We start from the raw sequence: 23,308 nt of genomic DNA on the forward strand, positions 1-23,308 counted from the left end.
TATCACTGCCTTCAATACTACAAGTACAAGTACACGTTTGACTGCTACTATCACATACAGCGACCCAGGCAAACACCCAGAGTCAAAACACAGATTTCCTGGGACACACACCAAGCAGCAGCCACACTTTAGGTTTATTCAGAAATTATCTAGTACTACTACTACTAATACTACTACTACTACTACTACTACTAATAATAATAATAATAATAATTATTATTATTATATTACATATTCATATCTTGCATTGCATTATAACTGCATTTATATTTTTTATTTTTCTTCTAAAATAAAATTACTTTATCTTATTTTATTTTGTTAAATCCTACTTATATGTGTGTGTTCCCCTCTATCTTGTCCTAATGGTCTTTTAAGTCCTATATAAAGCCCTTTGAATTGCCTTATCTAAAGGTGGAATACAAATGAACTTGCACTGCCATATTATTGTTGTTGTTTAGAAATTATTGTATACATACAATCGTACTACATACGTACAGAAGGAATATGCCATCAGGATGGACGGGGCTATGAAGGCAGCACTTCCTGCTCAGACAGCCCTAATAATACTCCCTCCCTCCATCCATCCGTCCATCCATCACTTGTATGTATCGTTAGCCCAGCAGCTAGCAGCTCACCAGGCCCAGCGGCCGGCCGGTGCATCTTCAGCTTCCAGCCATGGCGTTGGTTACTCTGCAGCGGTCCCCGACACCGAGCGCCGCATCCACCGCCAGCACAGCAACCACGACTGCAGGGGAGGTCAGTTTGATCCTGGGTGAACAATAACAATGCTCCGGTGTGCTGAGGTGGTGGTTGAAGGGCTAAGGATGTGGGAGATGTTGCCGGAGAAAGGCCCGCTGATTGAAGCTATATTAGCATCGTTAGTTAACGCGTTATGCTAGCTAGGTCTTTAGCTAACGGTAGCTAGAAAACGTCTTCGTGACTGATAACCAGATATTGCCGGCCACCACATATGCCTATACGGCTGCTGGATTTGTCATTTGAAAATGTAAATGGATTTTTTTAATCTTCACACCTGCTAAATTTGGCGTTAATTTGAAAGAGCTTGACAAGTGCCTGATGGATGGTATAGTTAAGCTGTAGCTAACGTTAGCAGTTTATGATGTGACAGGCTGACATTGAAAATAATTTTTTTTTCTTGAACATGAGGAAAATGTTAGACACACATCATCAGCACAACTAACAGTGCACACAAGACGCTGCTGCAGTCAATGCACTGTTAAATTCACATTAATATACTAATATTAAATCTGAGATTTTGATGTTTTAGTCTGGTGGCTTGATTTAATTATATTCTCTTTAGCAGACAACAAATCAGAGACAGTCACTCAACTACACAGGATATTTCCATGTCAGTTTTCATTGTGCTGTCCTGTTGGTCCTTCCTGTAAGTATAGGAAAGTATGTGATTTCCAGACTGGTAAACAGCTATATGGGAAAATGACTAAACTTTAAGGTTTGCTTATAGTTCTCTATAATAGTAGAGAGTCACAGTTTGAGCTTTCTTGTTTTCTGTGAACTTACAAAAACAAAAAGGTGATTGTCTTTGCCACAAAACTACAATCATTCAAAGATAACTTCCTTTGCTATTTTCAAGTACAGACATTTTCTTCGTCTTCACTGCCAGAGGAGGGCGCTAACTACCAGCTATAAACAGGAAAAATCATCTTATTCTGCTCTGTATGACCACATCAGAGGAAACAGACTTGACATCTATAGCTGGGTTTATTTCAAAGCATGTTCGAAACCATGCAGCACTTCAAATGTCATACATAGTTGTTACTTATTTCAAATAGATTGCTCCTTTTAAGGGAATTCATTCTGCTGATTTTACTGGGTTTCGTCCCTGTACCTCAGGGTCTTGCTGGAGCGGTTGGTGTAGTCCAGCAGCGTGTTAAGGTGTGACAGATAAAGCTGGCAGGAAGCTGCTGCAGCTATGATGTCATCTACTCGTGAGGGGTGGGTGGGGTGGTGGAGTACTACAGTAGGGAAGGGAGGAAGGGAGAACAGAGGTAAACAGATTTAATGAGGCAGTTAACGTGTGAGATTATTTCACCTAATACACAATAATGGAAAATTAGTTAAGCAGTGTTACATGCACCATACCATTATAAATGAAGCATTGTGATGCTACAGACATGCCCCAGCCTACAAATCGTATTTTCCAGATGAAAGGGAACATGCTTGTTTGGTACAGACCCCCCAAAATCACATCATCATCATTTTTATATATTTTTTTCAGTGAAAATGAAATGCAAAAATTACCATGAGTGAGTTTTAGAACCATAATTAATCAGACATGGATCGGGGTCTCTCTGTAAAAATCAAGCAAAATCAGAAATCTGTACCTGCTGTATTCGGGTGCTAAACCACTAGACAAAGCAAACCTCTTAACATGCTCCTGCATTCTCCGTCGAGAGGCTGGCAATATGCCCTAAATTATATTAAACGTGGTGTGTTTTCTTCAGGCAAAAAGGCAGATCTGTGACCCAACTGAAGCAATGCTGCTGAGTCTGATTGCTGCAGTGTGTGCTGGCTGCTGGTCCGCTGAACTTGTATGTTCACACAGCCTTGTTCGTCAGCCCTCATTATACCCTTGCCATGTAATTGCTTGTCATGTAATTTGTTGCGGCCCGTGCTTTCATCTCTCTATGCTAGTTTTAGTATGCTCACTTCTTATGTTGAGGAACTTTCAAGTCATGTCTGCTCCCTCTGCATTTTGCATGCTCCTCCAGGTGGTGTGGATGCTATTAAATGCATATAACACACGCATGCATTTGTAGTGACTACACTGGTATTTGCTCACAGCACCGTATTTGACAGCAGTCTGAGAACAAAAGACAAGATAGAGTTTGACTGGAGTGTACTGCCAGACTATACTCTTCTGTGCCTACAATCCCCCTGTGATGAAACATTAGCGAGCCCATTTTCACTACATAGAGCAGTTCACTTCTGGTGAACACATGAGGGTTTATATCGCTGTCATAACACAATTATACAGCTTTCTTTTGAACACGAATACACCGTATGTTTAGCATCTCTGTTGTGGGTTACCTGGGTAGCTTCTGTTCAAGTGGCAGTCTTATAATGTTTGTTAATAATGCCAAAATGGGTTTGATGTGGTATTAATCTTTTCCCTTATCTGCTTTGCAGGATTTTGGGAGTGAAGATGAACGGCGAATAAATCAGAGGTAAGTTTACTCTAAGGTTAGTTTAGCCCCTCTGTTGCATGGTACATGGCAAAGCTGGTCAAAATTTTATGCACAGGTGTTGTTGACTGATTGGCTGCATCTGTCTTTGAGTCATTTTGTGAAATCTGGCCTGGTGGCAGACTAGCTGGCATCAACAAATTAGGACAACTAAGCGTCAGTGTAATGAATAACCCGTCTGTCTGTCTTGTTGGCAGAGTCATCAATCCTCAATAGCCAACTGTAGTCTGTCAAGTCATATGTTGACAGGTGTGTCCGCATGTTTATCAGCACTTAGATTGATGAACTTCTTCTTGAGCTGTATATTATCAGTTGAGTCACTTGGCTTTTTTGTTTAGCTTTTCCACAGAGTGCATGTACTGCACTGTATTGACAGAAAGCTGGTTATAATCTTGGTACTTGATTGTTTTAGTCATTTACTGAGTAAAAACACCAAATAGTTGCTGATTATAGCTTCAAAAGTGAAAATTTACAATTTTCTCAACTCTGTTTCCTCCAGTCAGATGAATACATTGAATATTTTGTCTCCCAACAAAAGATGAAGTGTTGCACTATGCACTATATTTAGACTTTGGTGACAGTAAGCAGAAAGACAGAGAAATTATAAAGCAGCACCAGAGTGTTCCCACTATAAACCTTTTTCACCCTGCAAGTTCTTGCAAGACAGCTATTGTTTCACTCGATATAGACATAAAATGTTCACTTTTATATCTACAAGGATAAATCAAATAAGTCACAATATTTTCTTATTCCTCTGCCAGCTGTGTATGTAGCTACCATGGCTATGCAGTCAGTGCACGACAGCCTTGATGTTCAAATCAAAGCTTTTTCAGTCAAAAGCTTTTGTTGTTGTTTTGTGTTCCTGATATTGTGACAAGACTAAGAATACATTTAAAGTAATTGATTTCAAGAAACCTCTTAGCTTCATTAACTTGGTGGTGGTTTGCACATTTGATTATGGAAATAGTCGCAGCCCTAGTATGTATGGTTTTGTTATCTTTGGATAACAGATTAGTGCTTTACAAATTGTGACTCAGTGACTCAGCCAGGTTAAAACCTGATGAAGTCAGTTTTCTGTCCAAAGCTATAGCTTTGTCCCTGGGGCAGTTTAAAAGTTACAAGATCTTTTTCAAACAGAAAGAACTGGCATTTTGTACTTTTATTACATAACTTCATGTAGTAACAGCAATATAAATGTATGTTTTGGGTAGTTCGAACTTAATATGATGGAAATATGTCTCACAGATATAGAAAAGTTGTTCACCAAGCCAAATGTTTTTTGCAAACTAAAAGGTTTTTTTTCTGGATGTTATCTTCCAATAACCATCCATAATGTATAGACTTAGATTAACCCACTGAAACTCTGGTGTGGAAAAGCACCCACAAGTGCTGCTTCTTTGTTATGCCTCTGCTCTGCTGGTGTCTGACTGTTCTTAAATATTCTGCTTTGGAAACATGCATTCCTAAAATTGATCTGAACTGTGCTGCATGAATTTGATAGCAAGCATCTTATTGTAATTGCAGTGAAGTTGTTGACTGGAGAGATTTAATTTCTGTTCAGATCAGATCAATACAGCAGCTTTTGTAATAGCCTACATGTTTTTTGGTCCCACATATAATATCGACTTGTCAAGACGGTGACAGTGATGACAGTGTAGGTCTTTATGTGTCATTCATATTGACAGAATCCTAATTTTGTTCTGATGTGAATGTGCAGTCACATTATGAATTTGTGAATTTTCACATTTTTATTGCTGAAAAGTTCACTTTGGATAATCTGTGAACTAGAGGAATGTTTGAAGAAGATTAGATTAGAGTCAACTTTATTCTCATAACACATGTACAAGTACAAGGCAACAAATGCAGTTTAGGTCAATGCATCATTGTGAGAGTTCAGTTTCTTTCCAGTTATGCAACAGCCTATGCAATGTCCCAAAGCAATGCATGTGTGTGAGAATGATCTATGCATGATGCGAGTCCTGTCTTGCCTCAAGATTGCTTCCATTTTTTTAATGGGACTGTTAAGCCACGTTATGCAATGAAATTGCCAGTAAATTCATGTTTTATAACATTGGCATATCAAGTTGTCTTTTATTTGACGGACGTATTTCTCTTTAGATCAGGGTGTTCTGATCTAGTACACTAGATAGATAGCTACATCTGTTGATGGACAGCTGTACGACTGCCAAGTGGGAGTATTTGCGCTCGCTGTTCCCAACTGAGCTTGATAACAATGACAGGCCCAAGAGGTTGATGGAGGCCAACGTAAACATCATGCAGGTGTCTGTGGCGCTGACCCAAGGAATGATTTCATCTTACCACCTTGTACACAGCAGAGTTGGGCAAGAAGCACAACTGGAGCAAAAATGTGTCTTAATACGTGTGTGTGTGTGTGTGTGTTTGTGTGCAGATATGGGGTGCAGTGTTTGGAATGGGAAGGAGGGATTCAGCACGGAGGGTAGGACGAAGGATCGGCAGATTATTAGCTCCACAGAAAAATATACGAGAATGGTAGGGATTTAAATGCCTTAATAGGTTTGCCTCTGGGTTTGATTGTAGAATATGTGTGGATAGGAGAAACATAGGTAGACAAACTGCAGCAGAAGCACCGTCTCTAGATCTTTAATATAGGTTAATCTTTCCTCAGTAACATGATGATGTCATTTGTTTCCCACTCAGGCCCTCCATGTCTTCACTGACACCTTAGGAGGTTTGTTCCTCCCTGTCATGCCCCTCCTTCTCTCTGTCTACCCCCTTTCAGTGGTGTAAATGAGGAAAATGTCAGCATTATGCAACTGGCAGCCCCAAGAGGAGGCTTTTTTTCCTCTTTTTGCTGGTGTGACCATGAATAAACCAGCCTGGTTACTGCCTCTGTGTAGTCTTTTTGTAGTGAGTCCTCGGTGTAATCCAGTGCACCTCTCTCACATACCGGCACACCTGGTGATTCAGAGCAGTGGCTTAGAGGACATGTGGTCTTGTTTGGCCCCAGGGTCCATCTGGCTACTGCTGCAGCAACAAACTATATCTTAACTCTGTAACATGCCATCATTCCTGCCTGCTGTTTCTAAAGCTTGACCTTATATGCACAGGAAGTCCCTGTATCCAATCAGGTCCCTCAACTTCTACATGCACCTGACACACTGAGCTGTCCAAGTTTCCATCAGGAACATGACTGAACCTGCGTCAGCTTGTAGAGTTCAGTATCTGCTAGCGACCGGGTGTTACAGACGTTGTCCTATTGTCGAGGAGAATAACAGGGCTATCTTGTTATCTGTCTTGCAGCTATTGTTAATGTCTTTCAGCAAATCCTCCCAGATTATCGTGCCACTTCATTGTGTATGTGTGGGGGTTTGAATGCTTAGTGAGAGAGAGAAAGTGAGGAAGAAAGTTATAGCCTATATTAGCTTTCAACCCCCAAACAGAGACTATCTGCAGGCTCAGTTTCAACTTTCTTTTGGACTGCCATTGCATGATTATTTTTCATTTCAGTTCTGTATTATACTTTCCCTCCATGCATCTAAAAAGAATATTCACTGTTGCAGATGCATTAGACATAAAGGATTTCCTTCTTAACCTATCGTTGTACTCTAATAATAATCTAACACATATTGGTTTGTGTGCGGTACATCTGAGTGAGTGACAGCCAGTGCAGGCCACTTGAAGAAGAGAGACAAGATAATCCCTCCTTTATAAGCCTGGGTGTAATGAGATTTGGGAGTTTTGGGAGCTTGCCAGTTCTCACTGCCCTTTCCACCAATGCTTGGCCCATGTGTTAAGCTCCCTGGAGGCACTACCTTGGATTCTGTTGACCCTTATGGCACCCTTATGAAATGCACAAGGAGACATCCCATTAGGAAGTTTTGGCCTTGTGGTCTTGCTTTTCCCCAGAAGACAGAGAGAGAAAACGTCGCTCTCAGTTGGTTTTGGAGAGGTAGTTTCTGTTGGACAGCAACACAAGATCCTGGAAGTGGACATGTTTTGCATTGGCTAAAGAGGAAACCTCTTGTTCACTGTACGGAGTCAGACCTGATGGATGAGGAAAGTAAAGAATCAAAAAGTTCTTGCTGAAGGAAGGGGAAATCCATCTCTTGAATTCTACTGGATTCATTGTCCTCTGTAACCTTCTGGCTCTTTGCTCATGTGTTTCTTGAAAAGCAAACGAAAGCATGTTATTGACTTTGTGTCTCTTTAGGAAAGCATGCAAGTGCTTATCATGAATGAAAGAGTGACATTTACTCTTACTTACTTTCTTACGGATGTGAATGTGTAACCTACAGTAAACTGTAAAAGAGTGTGACACGGACGTAACAGACTGAGGGCCGGATGAGACGAGCACAGTTGTCTGCGCCTGAGGGTGGAGACTGCTGTACATCCCTCCAGGCAGGAGTCTGACTCGCTCTCACATACAGAGACGCTCAGAAGAGGGAGGAGGAGGAAACCAGAGGGAGTGGCATCTGAACAGACGGCACATTTTCACTGAGCAGCACAGATGAGTGCAGACTGTCAGTCAGTCTGTCACTCAAAAGCCGTGGGCCAAGATCTGAAATCGTCATTCTTCTTCTTTTGCACTTTGCTCCTTCACTGTTTCTGGAGGCTGATGAAGAGGAGGTAGCTCGTGGCAGAGAGGCCTGGGTGTCGTACCGGTCTACAGGATGCATCTGGTTGTAGAACCCATTCAGGAGGCCGTGATGAAGATGCTACCGTATTTTGTGGAGAACGCTGTGTTGACCCAGAGTGAGATAAACCGCATGTGAGTTAAGTTTATCCTCTAAAATGGGGTTTAAACTAGTGGGAACAAGGTCCTTCACTGATGATAGTTGAGTTCAAACACTTGACTAAGGTTTGGACTTCTTGCTCTAAGCTCAGTGGTTATGTTTTTGAACAGTTTTGAAACATTTAAAATCATTTGCTGTTATATTGTTGTAACTTTTAACTTATTAGTTCAGTGTAAGAGTTTGAATGTTGGCTGGGTCATTTTGCAACAGACACTGTGGTGTCATTTCAGGCCAGTAGACTGAATCAATGTCCAGCTGATATGAGATAATTGACTGCAGTCAAAATAAGTTATCCTGCAGTGGTAGCTGAGATTCAGTGGTGCACAAAAAGCGTTCATCCGTATTACCTGATGTGTTGATGTGAAGGAGGTATAGGTACTGAAGGTTGTAATGATGTGGAATCACTGAGGCTATCTGGCGAGCTTTTCTGTCATAGTCTTTGTTTGCTTTGATACTAGATGTATTTTTAGCCCAAGAGTTTGCGGAGAAGCTGATAGCAGGGTGCCGCAGGGCAAGAGACAGTAGAGCTGAGGCTGTTTAATTAGAATGTCTGTCTGAATACAGCCTGTAAAGCAGTGGGACAGCTCTTGAGTTACACATAAGGACAAGTTTCACACATCCTCTTCCAAAGTGTACCTTTAGATGTTTGTTTGTTTTTTTCTGGGAAGTTAACAGGTATCACAGGCTAAGACCTGTGGACTTAAAGTCAGGTTACTAGTTGAAGCAGCAGGGATTTGTACACAGTCCTGAGCAGTAATGAGGCTATAGCCCTCATCTTGCTCTTGCCACTTTTTCCTCATATTATCCATCATTCCCTGACAGTAGACCCCCCTGACAACCTCATAAATCTCAAACAGAGAACAGACTGAAACAAAAATCCACCAAAGTGAGACAAAAGCTCTTGTTGAGAGGTGTCCACCCCCATGCTTTTTCACTGTGGAACTTTTTTTCTGTGGTTCTGGGGGCGGAGAGAATTTATCGTGAGGTGAACAAAACGAAGTCCATTGTTCCCACAAAATCATCTGTTTGGTCCTGGCCTGCTCTTCTGTATGGGGGTTTTGAAAGTCTGATCAGAGACAGCTGAGAGAGAGAACGGTTTCAGAGCTAGATATAAAAATGTGTTGGTGAAAGTTGTAGTCGCTGATGTAAAGACCAAAGGCATTTGGTCAATGAATTGTGTGTTTGTTGAGATGTAGGGGATGTATCCATATAAAAAGTTTGAAATTTTCCGAAGCCGATTTAGTACTAGAGTAGTAGTACAAACTGCAGATGCAAAACAGGTTAGGCTTTTTCTGACATGTCAATCTACAGGTAACATCAATCAAAATAATATTGGACTGATACCAGTATTGCTCTTTTAAGCTGACATTAGCTAATAATACTGACACTATACCAATACATTGATGTTGTTGCTGTACTTAAAGACAGGTTTGTCTTTAGTACCTGTTTTGTTTTGTTCCCATCACTCATCACTTTTGTACTTTCCTAATGATGTCCTGATTTGCCAGACTGCACCCACAGAATACACGGTGCATGTGTTCCACCCTGCTGCCAGGTAGATTTATGAATGTGCTCACATTGTTTTTCAGTCGAATGGAATGATTGAATTCAGCCTGAAGGAAACACCTCACTTCTTTTTTTATTGCAGTTCCTTACTAATGTCATCTGTTGATAGCTCCAAAGGCTAACCTAAAGAAGTCAGGATTTTTACAGGTATTGTACGTGTGAACTGGTAATTGCTGCTTTTGGGTCATTGTGAAAGCGTCACAAACAACTGCAGTTAAGTCAGTTATTCAGGTCTGTGTTGCATTAGACCAAGCCAGAAGAGACCTGACAAGTCAAATGTGAGTGGAGCCCATGCAGCAGAAAAAAGACAGATAAGCATTCAGGATCAAAGCTTGATTCATGGCTGCTGCAGACCTGAGGTCTGCTTCTGTAACGTGGCAGCTGGGCTTTTCCACTCAGCTGTTAATCACTGGCAGCAGGCAACCATGATTTATGCTCATCTCTTTGGCTGTGTCTGCTGAACTGAAGTGTCCTGTTAAAACTGAATATTTCATTTCACTTGTGTCCCACTTCTCATCCTCGCTGTCCAACGAACAAGCTGAAATGATTGTGCTGAGCTGTGGCTCTGCAGCGTGGTGTCTGATGTATAACGTCTATGTTTCAATGCTTTTAACTCCTCTGTCCCATTTGTTTTGCAGCCTGAGTGAGAGCTTCTTCATGGTGAAGGGTGCTGCTCTCTTCCTGCAGCAGGGAAGCAGTCAGCAGGGCCAGAAATCACATCCTCCCCACAAACATGCAGGTGAGAACCACAAGGCACGACACCCAAAAAGCACACGCTGTTAGCCACATCATTCACCCACACTGCTGTTTTTATTATTTGATCTCATCAATCTCCTCGTCAGACTTCTCATCCAGGTCATGTAGTGCGTTTGAGCGATGAGTTAATGTGCTGCACTCCCTAACACTGCAACAGATGTTTGTAGCTGAGGTGAGGTGGATGGAGGCTACCTCGTTGATAAGCATGTTCCAGACGTATAGCTTAGGCAGATTAGTGCTTAAATCCAACGGTCGGTAGCACTGTGAGCAAAACTTCTGTTGACAATTAAAGGAGGCCCTTATTGTTTGTTTTACCTTGTGTGTCCTCTGTTTTCCTCACTGTGCTAACTTTACTAAGTAAAGGGTACATAAGTTAAATGTAAATGACTATTTTCAGTATACCCTCTATGACTTGACATAACAACTGACATTTAGGAGTAATTTTTAAAGGAAATTGAGTTTGAGGGTGGAACAGTTTTTGGCATCATGTAAATGAATTGCACAGGAACAGGACCACATTGATATTAGGTAGTTGGCCTTACAGTTTTGTGTTTATTGTAGAGAAAGTAACAGTGGCCACATTACTCACAGTGTTCGTACTATGAGTGTCCCAGTTGATGGTTGTTCTACTGTAATGGCCAGTTGGAAGCTGATGACCACAAAAACTTTTGCTCTCCTAAATGAGGCCAACTTTAACCTGGTGACATGTAGAAAATTAATAGATGTGTAGTGGCTTGTTTATTTTATGAATAGAAGTCTGAGGGTCACATGACAAGTTGGACTGAACAATGAACCGGCCGGTGTCTTTAATCAAAGGCTGTTTTTGAAATGTCACCATTGAAAGCTGCAGTTATTGCTTTAAAGACATAAGGCTGACCTGACAGTCCACTGGCATGATGGGAAATCAGCGCCAGCCAACAGCCAAAATGCTGCCAAGCCATTTGGCAAGTCATGGCTGTGGTTGGCAGCTCTGTCCACTCTACCAGCCACTTTGTCAGGTAACCCACATATTTGCTGGGCCTGCTTTGTTCTCAAAAAACATTTGGCTGGGGAAATAGTTGTATCATTTCCCAGTAACTGTGACCTTAGTGATAGTGAGGTAACTTGTGCAAAGTGCTTGATAAAGGTGTTCCTGCTCTATTAACTGGATTCATATATCTTCTGGTTTCATCAGGCAGTTTTGTGGAAATCTACAGAGTTTAAAAAATACAAAAAACCCTGATCTGTGAAGCCATACTTCTGTGTGCTGACCAGAGCTATGACATTTTATGTTATAAACAAGGAGACTGACTTTGTGGATGTATCTGAATGTCAGTCTTCTTTTACATACAGGTGAGCTGTTTCATTGTGGGGGAATCAGCAAATTCATACTAATACAGACTTAAACTGTAGCTTATTTCTAAGCTGAAGGTCAGTGGTGTCGGTTGAGGCTGTCAGTTGAACCAGTTTAAACCTCTCACATCAACATGGACACATGATACATAATTGTCCGTAGATATATTTATGTTTCTGTGTATGACTCACGTATCTTGCAGCTGTTATTATTCAGAACAGATACCAACTTGGCTGCCGCAAAGCCATGAACTCACTTGACTTCTAAACAGTTTAATCTACTTGGATCCATCAAAACCATCAAAAACACACATAAGGCATTTTTACCAGATTTCTTTTAGCAGTTATGGACAGTGAATTTATAGTGTTCATGTCATTCATCAAATAATGGCAAAATAGGTTTTTAGCAAGCCAACATGTTCAAACAATAACTCTTGAAAATATGTAGGCTTATATAGTTTTTAAAATCTTATCTTCTTTAATTATATTTTGTTGGTTCATGTACAATGTTTGCAATTAGTAGGAAATGTTCTTTATGGCATCAGTAAGCAGGGAATGATTCATATAGATTTCAACTGTGTTAATGTCATCCTTATTGAAAGTACTGCAGTAGTTGCTTCGTGAATGGTAACACCTTGAAAACTCTGATGCAGAATCTTTTATATTTAATCTTAAAGGACAATTTTGGCACAATTTGAGTTTGTCAATATTTTTTACATTTTTCCGTTCCGTCATGACACTTTCTACATGCATGTGCCCCAATTAAAGATATCTTTTAATCAGCCAAATGTCTTGGTCTTTTTGTCAAGTTCATCTACTGTGAACATAAGGTTATACATTTTGAAGTTTTGTCAGAACAATAATCATCAGGCTGTACATTTTTAACAAAAAGTTTCAATATGAATATGCATGTTTTGGAGCAACAAACTCCATCACCTGTGCAGCAGCATTTCCTTCTTAATAAAGTTTTAATTGTATTTTCCAGTTTTTTTTCAAGTTAGTCAAGGAACATATCTAGAGCATCATTTAATGTTTTGTCAGAATAAATATGTCTGTTTTATCACTGACATTAAAATTAGCGCTTGTGCTGCAAGAATTTCGTTTTCATGTGTTTTATAAGTTTGACATAAAATTTATATACTTTCCAAACCTTTGTCCAAAAAACTAAAACAGACGCATTATGTTAAAACATTGACTCAGATATGAGACAAGTGATCAATGGTATATTGTGGAGAAACTAACATAATGTCACTTTAAACATGTTATCACTGTGATTTTACTAAAGAGACATGCGGCTGTAAATCATTAGATACAAAGAGTTCGTGACCAGGCAGAGAGTTTGGCACTTCCTGTTTCATGCCAGTAGCTGTAATTAAAACCAGTCAACAACATGATTTGTGTACCTGTTGTGACATATTTCAACATAGTTGGAATAGCTGCTACTTTGCGTTGTAGCTTCACTGACATGTCTTACCTCGGGCCTGGCACAGGGAGCACTGAGGGATGTTAAATGAACAAAGACAGGCTCTTGTATTGTGGTTTTGTAGCTGATAAATGTGCTCATGTGAAGATGGAAAATTTGTTTGTCAATTAATGACTCTTCAATGAACACGTCAGCTGATAAAAAATTGGTGAACAGGTTATATGTTGTTGTCTCCAATAGGAGAAGTTTTAGTGTTAAACACTAGGGAGCAGTGTAACTTCGCGTACCCCATCTTTAGACTAAATATATAAGCACATTATGTCCCCAGCATGCATTATTTTCTCATTAATATTCTTTATCAGTGTTGTCAAAGTGAAACAGGCTTTATCATCTTTGGATCTTCTCTTTCAAGTCAAAATGTGTCAGTATGTATGACGAGGCAGATTTATAATCACTGACACTAAACAGCTACTGCTCCTCATGGATCAGTGTTCTTTATGATCTTCTTCAACAGGCGACTTACCTCAGCACTTGCAGGTGATGATAAACATTCTTCGCTCGGAGGACAGAATCAAACTGGTGAGAGACTACAACTATAATATGCATGTATCCAAACAAAATCATGCACAAACACACACATACAGGTCAGTGACTAAAGACCTGGCATAGCAAACCCTCCAGAATGCATTTTATTGTGTACTTAAGATGCTTACTTGTTCACTGTAATTACTAGCTCATGAGAGCAGGTTTGAACACACTCAGGAGAGCATTACCAAATGTTTCCATGGTGTGTGTGTGTGTGTGTGTGTGTGTGTGTGTGTGTGTGTGTGTGTGCATTAGTGTTAAGCTGAGTTATTTCATTTTATGTCTACCAGCTCTGCGTTCTCACACATCCTGAGGACTCGGTTACCCTATAACATCAAATTTGTATTCCAGTTTTCTTCACACATCCAGCTGCAACACTTTGTTGGACACAGATTTAAGCAGAAGGGTCAGTACATTGACCATTTTAGCTTCTCTAGGGCATTTGCTCTTGTGTACAGTCACAGTGTTGTGAACCATGAAGCACAAACCTACCACACTACATTTATTTGAATAAAGTTTTGAGTTTTAAGGGTGATACTGATTGACTGATATTATCAGTTGTGTATTTAACATACATAACATAAACCCTTTTTTTTTTTTTTTTTTTTTTTTTTTGCCAAACGTAATTCAATTTCAGACAAACCTTGAATACCACATTAATTAAATGTATTTTGCTTGGCACTATTACAAAAACAGGATTTCTTACTCTTAGCCAAAAAGTTATGCCTTTGAATTTGTGGTAAATTTGTCCTGTCCAGGCAGTGCGGCTGGAGAGTGCATGGTCAGATCGTGTGCGGTACATGGTGGTGGTGTATACCAGTGGGCGACAAGACACAGAGGAGAACATCCTACTGGGAATCGACTTTACCAACAAAGACTGGTGAGAGTAAGCCCTCTTTGTGTGAGGGGTTTTGTGATCGTTGTTTGCCAGACAGACAGCCATCTGTTAGAGCTCCATGTATGGAATGATGTTTTCATTTACTTTGTCTTACAAGTAGACATGATATATGAAAAGACAAATCTATATTCATGAATGTGAACAACCCTCACCCACAGAGCTCTGCCTCAAACTGCGGCTATACAAGCACTAAATGGCACAAGGATTGTTGTTTTTGCACAGTCAGAAAATGAGCTACAGTACTGTCAACTCTAGAAAATACTCACTTGTGTCCAGTAAACATGATTTATTCCCTGCAGGGCTGGTCAAGACTGTATACTGTACCTAAAAACAATAAACATTTCTTGTTTGCCAATGAATTGATTAGATTAACAGATAGTCATTGAGTTTTCCCAGAATGTAGCAATTGTAGCTACAGAGGTTTTTAATATGGAAAATCACTTTTATGTTATCAACTTTGCACACGCGCCATTTCAAAGAAAAGTAGATATTTTTTCTATTTGCCTGGTATTCAATTTTCTCTTCTGCCAGCAAAAGCTGTTCGATCGGCATGGTGCTACCTCTGTGGAGTGACACAAAGATCCATCTGGATGGAGACGGGTGAGTTTTGTCTGTCAGTGCTGTATGGACCGGGAACCTTGTGATATTTCCCTACTGTTTACCCAGCACTGCCTCTACACCTGACACTTTGGGTTAACATGATACACACAGCTACATGGTGCTCAGGGAATGACCATCTGTTTTGTTTGCTCCTCAGGGGCTTTACTGTGAACACGGCAGGTCGGACTCATGTCTTCAAGCCTGTGTCGGTGCAGGCTATGTGGTGAGTAATAAACAACCTCTGGAGCCAGAGTGGCTGTTTAGAAAAACATGTGCCACTCTGCTGCAGTGAGGCAGTGCTGATTCATTCTGCCACCTGCTGACATGAAGATGCATGTGCAGAGATTTGCCTAGACCCTTTAACAGATTATTTTTCTATCTCAAATCAGACTTACTTTACTCATCTACAACTATGACCTTTTTCTTTCCAAACAATCACAATCTAGGTCAGCCCTGCAGGTGCTGCACAAAGTATGTGAGGTGTCACGCAGGTATAACTACTTCCCTGGAGGCATGGCTCTCACCTGGATGGGCTACTATGAGAGCTGCATTGCTTCGGAACAGAGCTGCATCAACGAGTGGAACGCCATGAAGGACTTGGAGACCACACGGCCAGACTCACCCACCATGTTTGTCGACAAGTCAGTAAACATAGATCGGGTTCCTTATGTAAAGACTGAAACCAATCACTGCTATACCTGTTGTTGAAATAGCTTGACATTTCAGGAGCGACTGCTAGTGCTGAGATTTTTACGACACTTAATCTTTGGTAGGCCTTCAGAGAGAGAGAGGACGGGGTGCCTTATTAAAGCCAAACTCAGAAGCATCATGATGTGCCAGGACCTCGAGAACGTCACCTGCAAACAGGTAAATAAACAGTAGCAAGCACACTGTGAAATAAACCACTGCTCTGCATTTCTTTCTCATGGTTTCATTTTCAGTGGCTGCATTTACATTTAATTGTCTAAAGATGGAGACAATTTAATTCTCTTACTCTTTTTCAAATTGACCTTGGAGTTGAATTTTATGGAAGTTACTCTGCGGATGTTTCTTGGATAAGATTTTATAGTTTCTAATTACAGGAATCTGATTTATGCTAGTGTATACTGTAAACGATTCTATGTCTATAATGTACTATCAACGTGTCAACATTGTTTGATAGCCACAAACAGAAACTTAAAAAAATATTACCCACCCAAACTGTTGTGTTTCAGTCTTCTTTGATATTCGGTCTTTTAACAGTTCCATAACATTGTATAGTTTTTAGGGAAAGAATTTAGAGTAAACTTATCCCAGTGATTGTGACATAGTACTTTACAACAACACAAAAAACCCTCCACGCTCAAATCAACTATACTGAATTTTTTTTTTTTTTTTTGTCAGATCCGTACAGAGTTGGAACAACACATGAACTGTAACCTGAAGGAGTACAAAGAGTTCATTGACAATGAGATGCTGCTGATCCTGGGCCAGATGGACAAAGCCACTCTCATCTTTGACCACGTCTACCTGGTGGGACAACTGATACTGTCTCTTACATTCTCCAAAACATCTGTTACATCTGTTGTTTCCTGTGAATAACTGTGAGATAAAACCTTTCCTTTCCATCCCAAAGGAAGACTGCTTCCCTGTGAAATGATTGTTTTAGGAGAAAGAACAAGCTTTGATTTGAAAATATACTGAGTCTAAACAGTATTTTCCCTCATTTGTTTGTAGGGATCCGAATGGAATGCATCTAATTTGGAGGAGCTGCAAGAGACAGGGTGATTTATTTGATATTATGGAGGAGCTAAGAGATAACCACACAAAAAAATAAAATTTTCATTATGATTTGAGCCAGAAGGAATGTTGTTGATGAGTTAACATTATCTTTCCTCCCCAGGGTGGGCTATATCCTCAACGTTACCAGGGAGATAGACAACTTCTTTCCAGGCACATTCAGTTATCACAACATACGTGTCTATGATGAAGACGCCACTGACCTGCTGGCTCACTGGAATGACACCTACAATTTCATTGTTAAAGCAAAGTGAGTCCTGAGTGGAACAGAAAACATGTAGCTCATGTATGTATCAGTTTATAAAGACATCTCGTCATCACAGGAGACTCACTTGTCAAATTATTAAACTCTCAATTCACACATTTACTTATTATGTATTTGCATTTGGGGGATCAGATTACTTTTCTACATGTAGTCATAAAGAGAATTATGATAATTTCTCTGACTGAATGAGGGCTCTATTTCCTCACATCTCATAAGTCTTTGATTTAATGCATTTTATTTGTAATATGATATAACTTTATTTATTAGACTTAATAAAGTCCAGAGAGAGATTAAAAAGGGAATAATATACCTAATAATAATATCTTGTGTTTTTATTGAGCATGAACGTTCATTCTTGACTTTGGAAGCAGTAGTTTTAAATAAAAAGTCTTAACTCGAGGCCCACTTACCAGGAGTTTTCAACCACATGCCCCCCACCACCCATGTAAAACCTCTTGTTACCACTTACTTAGGCCATTTGAAAACTGAGTTATCTCCATGACATCTGAACAAGCTTCATCAACTGAGAAAGACCATGAGATGTAGTTGGAATCTCTAGAAAAAGCTATATTTATGATTTTGTTTTAAATCCTCCCCCATAGAAAGAACCACTCCAAGTGTCTAGTTCACTGCAAGATGGGTGTCAGTCGGTCCGCCTCAACCGTCATTGCTTACGCTATGAAGGAGTTCGGCTGGTCGCTAGAGAAAGCTTACAACTTTGTCAAGCAAAAGAGGAGCATCACACGACCCAACCCAGGTTTCATGAGACAGCTGGCCGAGTATGAGGGCATCCTGGATGCTAGGTACAGCCCTTTGTGTGTGTGTGCAGTGTTGTTTTCTAGTTGTCTTTTCTCAGTGGACCTGTTTTTTGACTTCTGTATTTGTATATTTCCAGTAAACAGCGTCACAACAAGCTGTGGCATCCAGACGCAGACTGCGAGATGGCAGAGGGGCAGCAGGGGTTGGCTCAGTGTTGTGGAAGGGAGGAGGGAGGCCACCTGACTCCAGAGCCAGGGATGTCTCCCTGCTGTGAGGAGGCTCTGTCTGATAAGGGGGCTGCATGTCCCTCCCCCTGCAGGACTGTTTCACTGGAGATTGACCCCGCCTACAACAACTACTATTTCCGCCGGCTCTCTGACTCAGCGCTGGACAGTGAACCATCAACGCCCGTGCGTGGCCCTCCCCTTCTCGGCATGGAAAAAGTCTTTATAGAAATTGAGGATGTAGAGCGGGACGCTCTGCTGGATGATGAGGCCTTTGATGGGCGTGAAGGCCTGCCACTCCCCCACTTTGGGCCTTCAGCAGAGGGAACTGCTGCCCAGACATGCTCACGGGGCCCTGAGCCCCTGGAGGAGCTGCGTCTGAGGCTGGAGTTCAGCACAGTGGAGGAGGAGGATGAGGAGGAGGTGCAAAAGGAGGAGGCAGAGATGGAGGTACTCATGCAACCAGATGATGGAGGGGGTGGGGAAGGAGGCGGAGGAGAGGAAACGCAAGAAGGGGATACAGAGGGTAATGGGATGGACCTGGCAACCCTAAATGAAAACTCCAACAATAACAACCATTTGAGCACTCCACTCAATGTAAGTATGAGTTATATGATTAACCTACATTTTAGAATGAAAATGCTGTTATTCATTTCATGAATCCATTTTGAAAAAATTAACACATTCCCTCCGACATTTTTTTTCTTTCTTCTCTTTATTTAGGAAAAAGCTTCCTCCATCTCTCCAGTTTATGCTTCTACACTGTCTCGGTCAGATTCTAAGTCCAAGCAGAAAGAAGACTCTCCACCCCTGGTTTCTAAGCTTTGCCTTAACCCCAGTCCTCCTGAAGTCCCAAGTGCTTCATTCTCACTGTCCCATACCTCTTCTGAAGGCCTCACATCTTCAGTGGTACTGCTGCGCCCCTGTGGCTCTCTGTGTGACTGTGCCAACTGTGCTGCCTCCCCACCCACAGCTCCACTTGACAGAGATGAGCAACCAGGAGACTCATTGCACTTACCGGAGCTGAAGGATGATGGTGATTTATTGGAAGTGAAGACTGAGAGTCAGAAAAGTAAATCTGCAGCTTCCTCAGATGCTCTCCCCGAGCTGATGAGAATGGATTTGGAGGAAGAGAAGCCTGCAGTGGCGTGCTACATTGGCCAACAACAGGAGACCCTTTTGCAGCTGCAGAGGTCTGGGCTGGTCCGCCGGCGTGCAGAGAGACTAGAGAAACTTTCAGGTTTATCCCAGGAGAGCCTGCACTCCCTGAAGCCTTTGCATGCATGCCAAGGGTCCAAAAAGAGCCCCCTTAACGCTGAGGAGGAAGAGGAGTTCTCCGGCATCACCGGGGACTTCCCTAACTCTTCTACACCATGCCAAGTGCGGATAGAGCCACTGGTGGTGCCACTGACCAATGAAGCCTTGTTGGGGGTGGTGGGGTCTGGGTTGCTCACACCCACCTCCTCGCCTCATGGCTCTACCCTGACACGCAGCTCCAGCACTGACAGTCTGCGCAGCGTGAGGGGGAAACCTGGCCTTGTGCGTCAGAGGGCTCAAGAGATCGAGACCCGCATGCGTCTGGCAGGCCTAACCGTGCCCTCGAGGCTGAAGCGGTCCAACTCGCTGGCCAAGTTGGATAGCCTCAACTTCTCCTCGGAGGACCTGTGTTCAGCCTGCTCCTCAGATGCAGGAACACTACTGCTCCTCTCGCTGTCCCCAGACCCAGACCCTGGCCTGGAGTGGGACTCCCCTACCACGTCTGCTCTGTTCCGGCCCTGCAAGGACCTATATACTCCAAAGAGAGCACTACCAGGTGAGCCCAGGAGCTGACGCATCAAGTGGAGGTTATATACACTCCACCCATCCCCTCATCCGTCACCCTGTGGGGTTGGAGTGCTGAGTCTAACAAAACAAATGAAAACAAAAAAACAATGCCAACTGTTGTTATAAGGAGTCTCTCCTTTGCCACATTGTTTCTCAAACTGCTGTTCACAATGATGAAAGTCATATTGCTGTATCTGACAAATGTGTAAAGCCATCAGTTCACCAGTAACTTGGTTTGATTCACGGACAAACAAGTGCCTTACCTATGAGACCAGAGGCACAGAGCTGTGTGTTAGACTGCAGGATGAGACGGTACAAAACACTCTATAACCTTTTAACTCCACAGCTGTTAGTACCTGTTATGTATCAAATTATGGTATCCATTAGCACTTAGATAATTTTTACCTGTCTGGTACAAAGTGGTAGCCTACATTGATGAACTTGAGTCCCTCAATGGAGCTTTACAGAAAGCAAAGTGTTAATAAATGTAGAGTTGTTTACTGCACAGTTTATGTTTTAGATGCTAGAGGGTTGTAAAATTAATGGTTACCTCATGTTGCATTCATGGAGCTCTTTCTCAGATGAACATCAGGCTAGAGTTTAATTCAATTCATTTTGCTGATGTCGAATTAAAGTGAGGAAATCAGTTTTGAACTCATTTTAGTACAGAGGTTGTGTGTGTTAATGCACTAATGCGTAACTATGTGAATCTGAGTGAGTGAATGGGATGAAAGTGAAGAGAGAGGTTGTGACTTTGTCGGGAGCTTGCTCACTGTTCAACAAACAAAACAAAAACATTTCTGAGTTTGTTGTTCCTTTGCACTGCTTTTTTATTGAGTGAATACTGGTACACAGCAAGCTATCTTCCAAAATAACATTAGAGTAATGTTATTGACCTCATAATTCCCTACAGAGCAGAGTGAGGAGTCACGCTACATGGCTTGAAATCATAATACAAACGCCTAGTGTGACAGGAACTGAGGATTTATGGCAGTCAAATCATATAATGTGTGTGAGGGTCTTTCCCATGCTAAACTTATCTGAACATTTTTGTTGTTTTTGTTTTGATATGAAGACAAAACATTAAACATTTTACATCCAAACTTTCTTTACCTTAAATGAGCTCATCCTTTGATGGTTGCCAACATTTTAAACTCATTTGTGCTCTTTGAAATGTGAAAGACCAAAGTTCTTTGGCTGTCTCGACAAATTGGAAACGCCATTGAAGCTGTACAAAATATGTGAACCATAATGTCAATCATGTACGTATTTAAATGCTGTCACGTCTTTTTGCACCTTTTGGGAGAAACGAAAGAGACTCAGTGGAGTCATCAGGCTCAAAGCTGTTAAGCTTTTATGCTCATATCATCAATGAGTTTGAAAGCTTTTGTCACACTGACGTGACAACGATCACAATAGGTTACTTCACAGTTTTGTAACCATTTTCTTTTTATATTTAAGTATGCAGTAACTTTTGTACTGTACGTTGCTGTAGTTTGAATGCATATTGCACTTTTTATGTTGGTCAAAATAATGTACTGTATGTGTTCATTATGGAAATAAACATTTCTTTTACATAAAATACCATGGATATTGTGTTGTTTTCTTTTGAACACAGTTCATTCAAAACTAATAGTATTGGTTATTTGAAATGATTTGCTAATTGAGACTCAAACAACTAGATATAGGGAGGTTTTCAATTGGGATACACAATGAGAGCTCCTGCAAATATTTACACCTATTGTAATATTTATTTTCAGGATTATATACTGTATCACCCTAAATGTTATGGATGCTGTCTTTAAGACCTTCCTGAATGGGAAGACTATCATAGGCATAACTAAATAACTGTGCAGTGACTCAACTGTGATGGTGTGTGTCCTGACATTACATCATTGTGCCCCCATCTCTATGCTTTGGCAGGAGAGCCCTTTTCTAACAGCCAGGTTATATAACATTTGGCTTCCCGTCACTGTTTGCATGACATCAGTGAATTACTTAAGTTACATACTGTTGTTCCTCCTTTATGACTGTGTGTGTCTGTATAATGAATGGTAGGCCCTGTGTACGGTGTAGCATGTGGTGGGGCATTGAGGCGGCAAACATGTTATTTAGTGTTGTATATGTGTGAATTGACACTAGTATAAAACATTTTAACTTCTGTTTTTCCAGAAATGGAAAACTAATAGTGTGTCTGACTACTGTGAACTTGTAAACATTTAAATGACAGAGGGACTAAATAAGAAGCTTTGTAAAACTCACCATTAGTGTGCCAAGAACCCTGTGGAGTAAATTAATGATGATCTTAAATTAGAAACATATTGGCTTTTGTCTAGACAAGATTGAGAGTGACCTGTAACTCTTTTCAAACACAAAAACATAGGTTGAGAACACGAGGACCGCTAGCCTTCAGTCTATAGTCTGGGTGTGGGCCGGCACCTCTTCCCCTTCTTCTACCGGTGAATTCTTGGCTGCCGTACCTCCACTTTTGTTTTATTATCTGAGGACGTATCCTGTTTTGGACGTTACTGTAGAGACCAAGAGAAACAAAAGAAAAAGGTCTGAGCTATTTTTCAGATGATTTCCCACACTCCTGGCTACTTATCCCAGACGTAAGCACTCTTTTACCATCTCTTACTTATCTTAACTAAGTTCCTGGAGTGCAGTAGTATCTATGCAGCCCATGACAGCGGTATGCAAAGAGTGTTGGGTAAGGGAAACAGAACAAATTAGGACATTCCTTATATTCACACTTAGTGCCAGGATCTGCACTTTTCATTGACCATAACATCCAGTTTTATAACCCTGTACTCCAGTTGGATACGGGGTGAAAAGGTTATCACTTATGTATCTAAAATCTCAGCTCAGGATCAAAACACATTCTCCATGAATCTGAATCCACACAAGCAAACAAAGAGATGGAGATATTTAAGATTACTTCTCCAAGCAAAAAGTAAAGCTACAAGTCTGAGTTTCCCCCTGATTGTGTTAGTCAAATGTGCTGTGACATCACATGGATGTCATATAAGGCTCCCATTGCTTGTGCATTTGAGGGAGGACTGAACATCACCAAACAACCAACAAAGAGCACTCTGTCGGTCCTGAGAAAGAGAGAGAGAGAGAAAGAGAAAGAGAGAGAGAGCGTTCCACTCAGCTACGACGTCTAACTGGTAAGTGTCAGCCGCAACATATGATAAGAGATCAATATTATATGCATCTCATTGTAAGAGCAGTGAACTGTCATGAGCCAGGCCCGTGCCCACCTTGTTGTATTGTACTTATCAGAGCTGATAAG

At 41.2% G+C, this 23,308-nt stretch overlaps 1 protein-coding gene across 3 annotated transcripts; it reads left to right on the top strand.

The window, feature by feature from the left end:
- The first annotated feature begins 566 nt into the window (after positions 1–566).
- On the top strand, positions 567–21,597 carry ssh1a (slingshot protein phosphatase 1a). 3 transcript variants are annotated; one of them, XM_044195267.1, is made up of 15 exons: positions 567–756; positions 3,172–3,209; positions 10,207–10,307; positions 13,594–13,658; positions 14,423–14,544; positions 15,094–15,162; positions 15,320–15,385; positions 15,609–15,803; positions 15,936–16,029; positions 16,546–16,674; positions 16,879–16,925; positions 17,045–17,191; positions 17,809–18,009; positions 18,102–18,786; positions 18,913–21,597. In XM_044195267.1, the coding sequence occupies exons 1-15, from the start codon at positions 676–678 to the stop codon at positions 20,017–20,019; spliced, it is 3,147 nt and encodes a 1,048-aa protein (XP_044051202.1). In that variant the 5' UTR covers positions 567–675; the 3' UTR covers positions 20,020–21,597. The 3 variants fall into 3 exon arrangements, with proteins under 3 accessions (XP_044051202.1, XP_044051205.1, XP_044051204.1); XM_044195270.1 differs by lacking the exons at positions 567–756; positions 3,172–3,209 and adding an exon at positions 5,638–5,738; XM_044195269.1 differs by lacking the exons at positions 567–756; positions 3,172–3,209 and adding an exon at positions 7,686–7,977.
- The last annotated feature ends 1,711 nt before the right edge of the window (positions 21,598–23,308 follow it).

The sequence above is a fragment of the Siniperca chuatsi genome, linkage group LG5, assembly GCF_020085105.1.
Source record: "Siniperca chuatsi isolate FFG_IHB_CAS linkage group LG5, ASM2008510v1, whole genome shotgun sequence".
In the NCBI taxonomy this organism is placed as follows: domain Eukaryota; kingdom Metazoa; phylum Chordata; class Actinopteri; order Centrarchiformes; family Sinipercidae; genus Siniperca; species Siniperca chuatsi.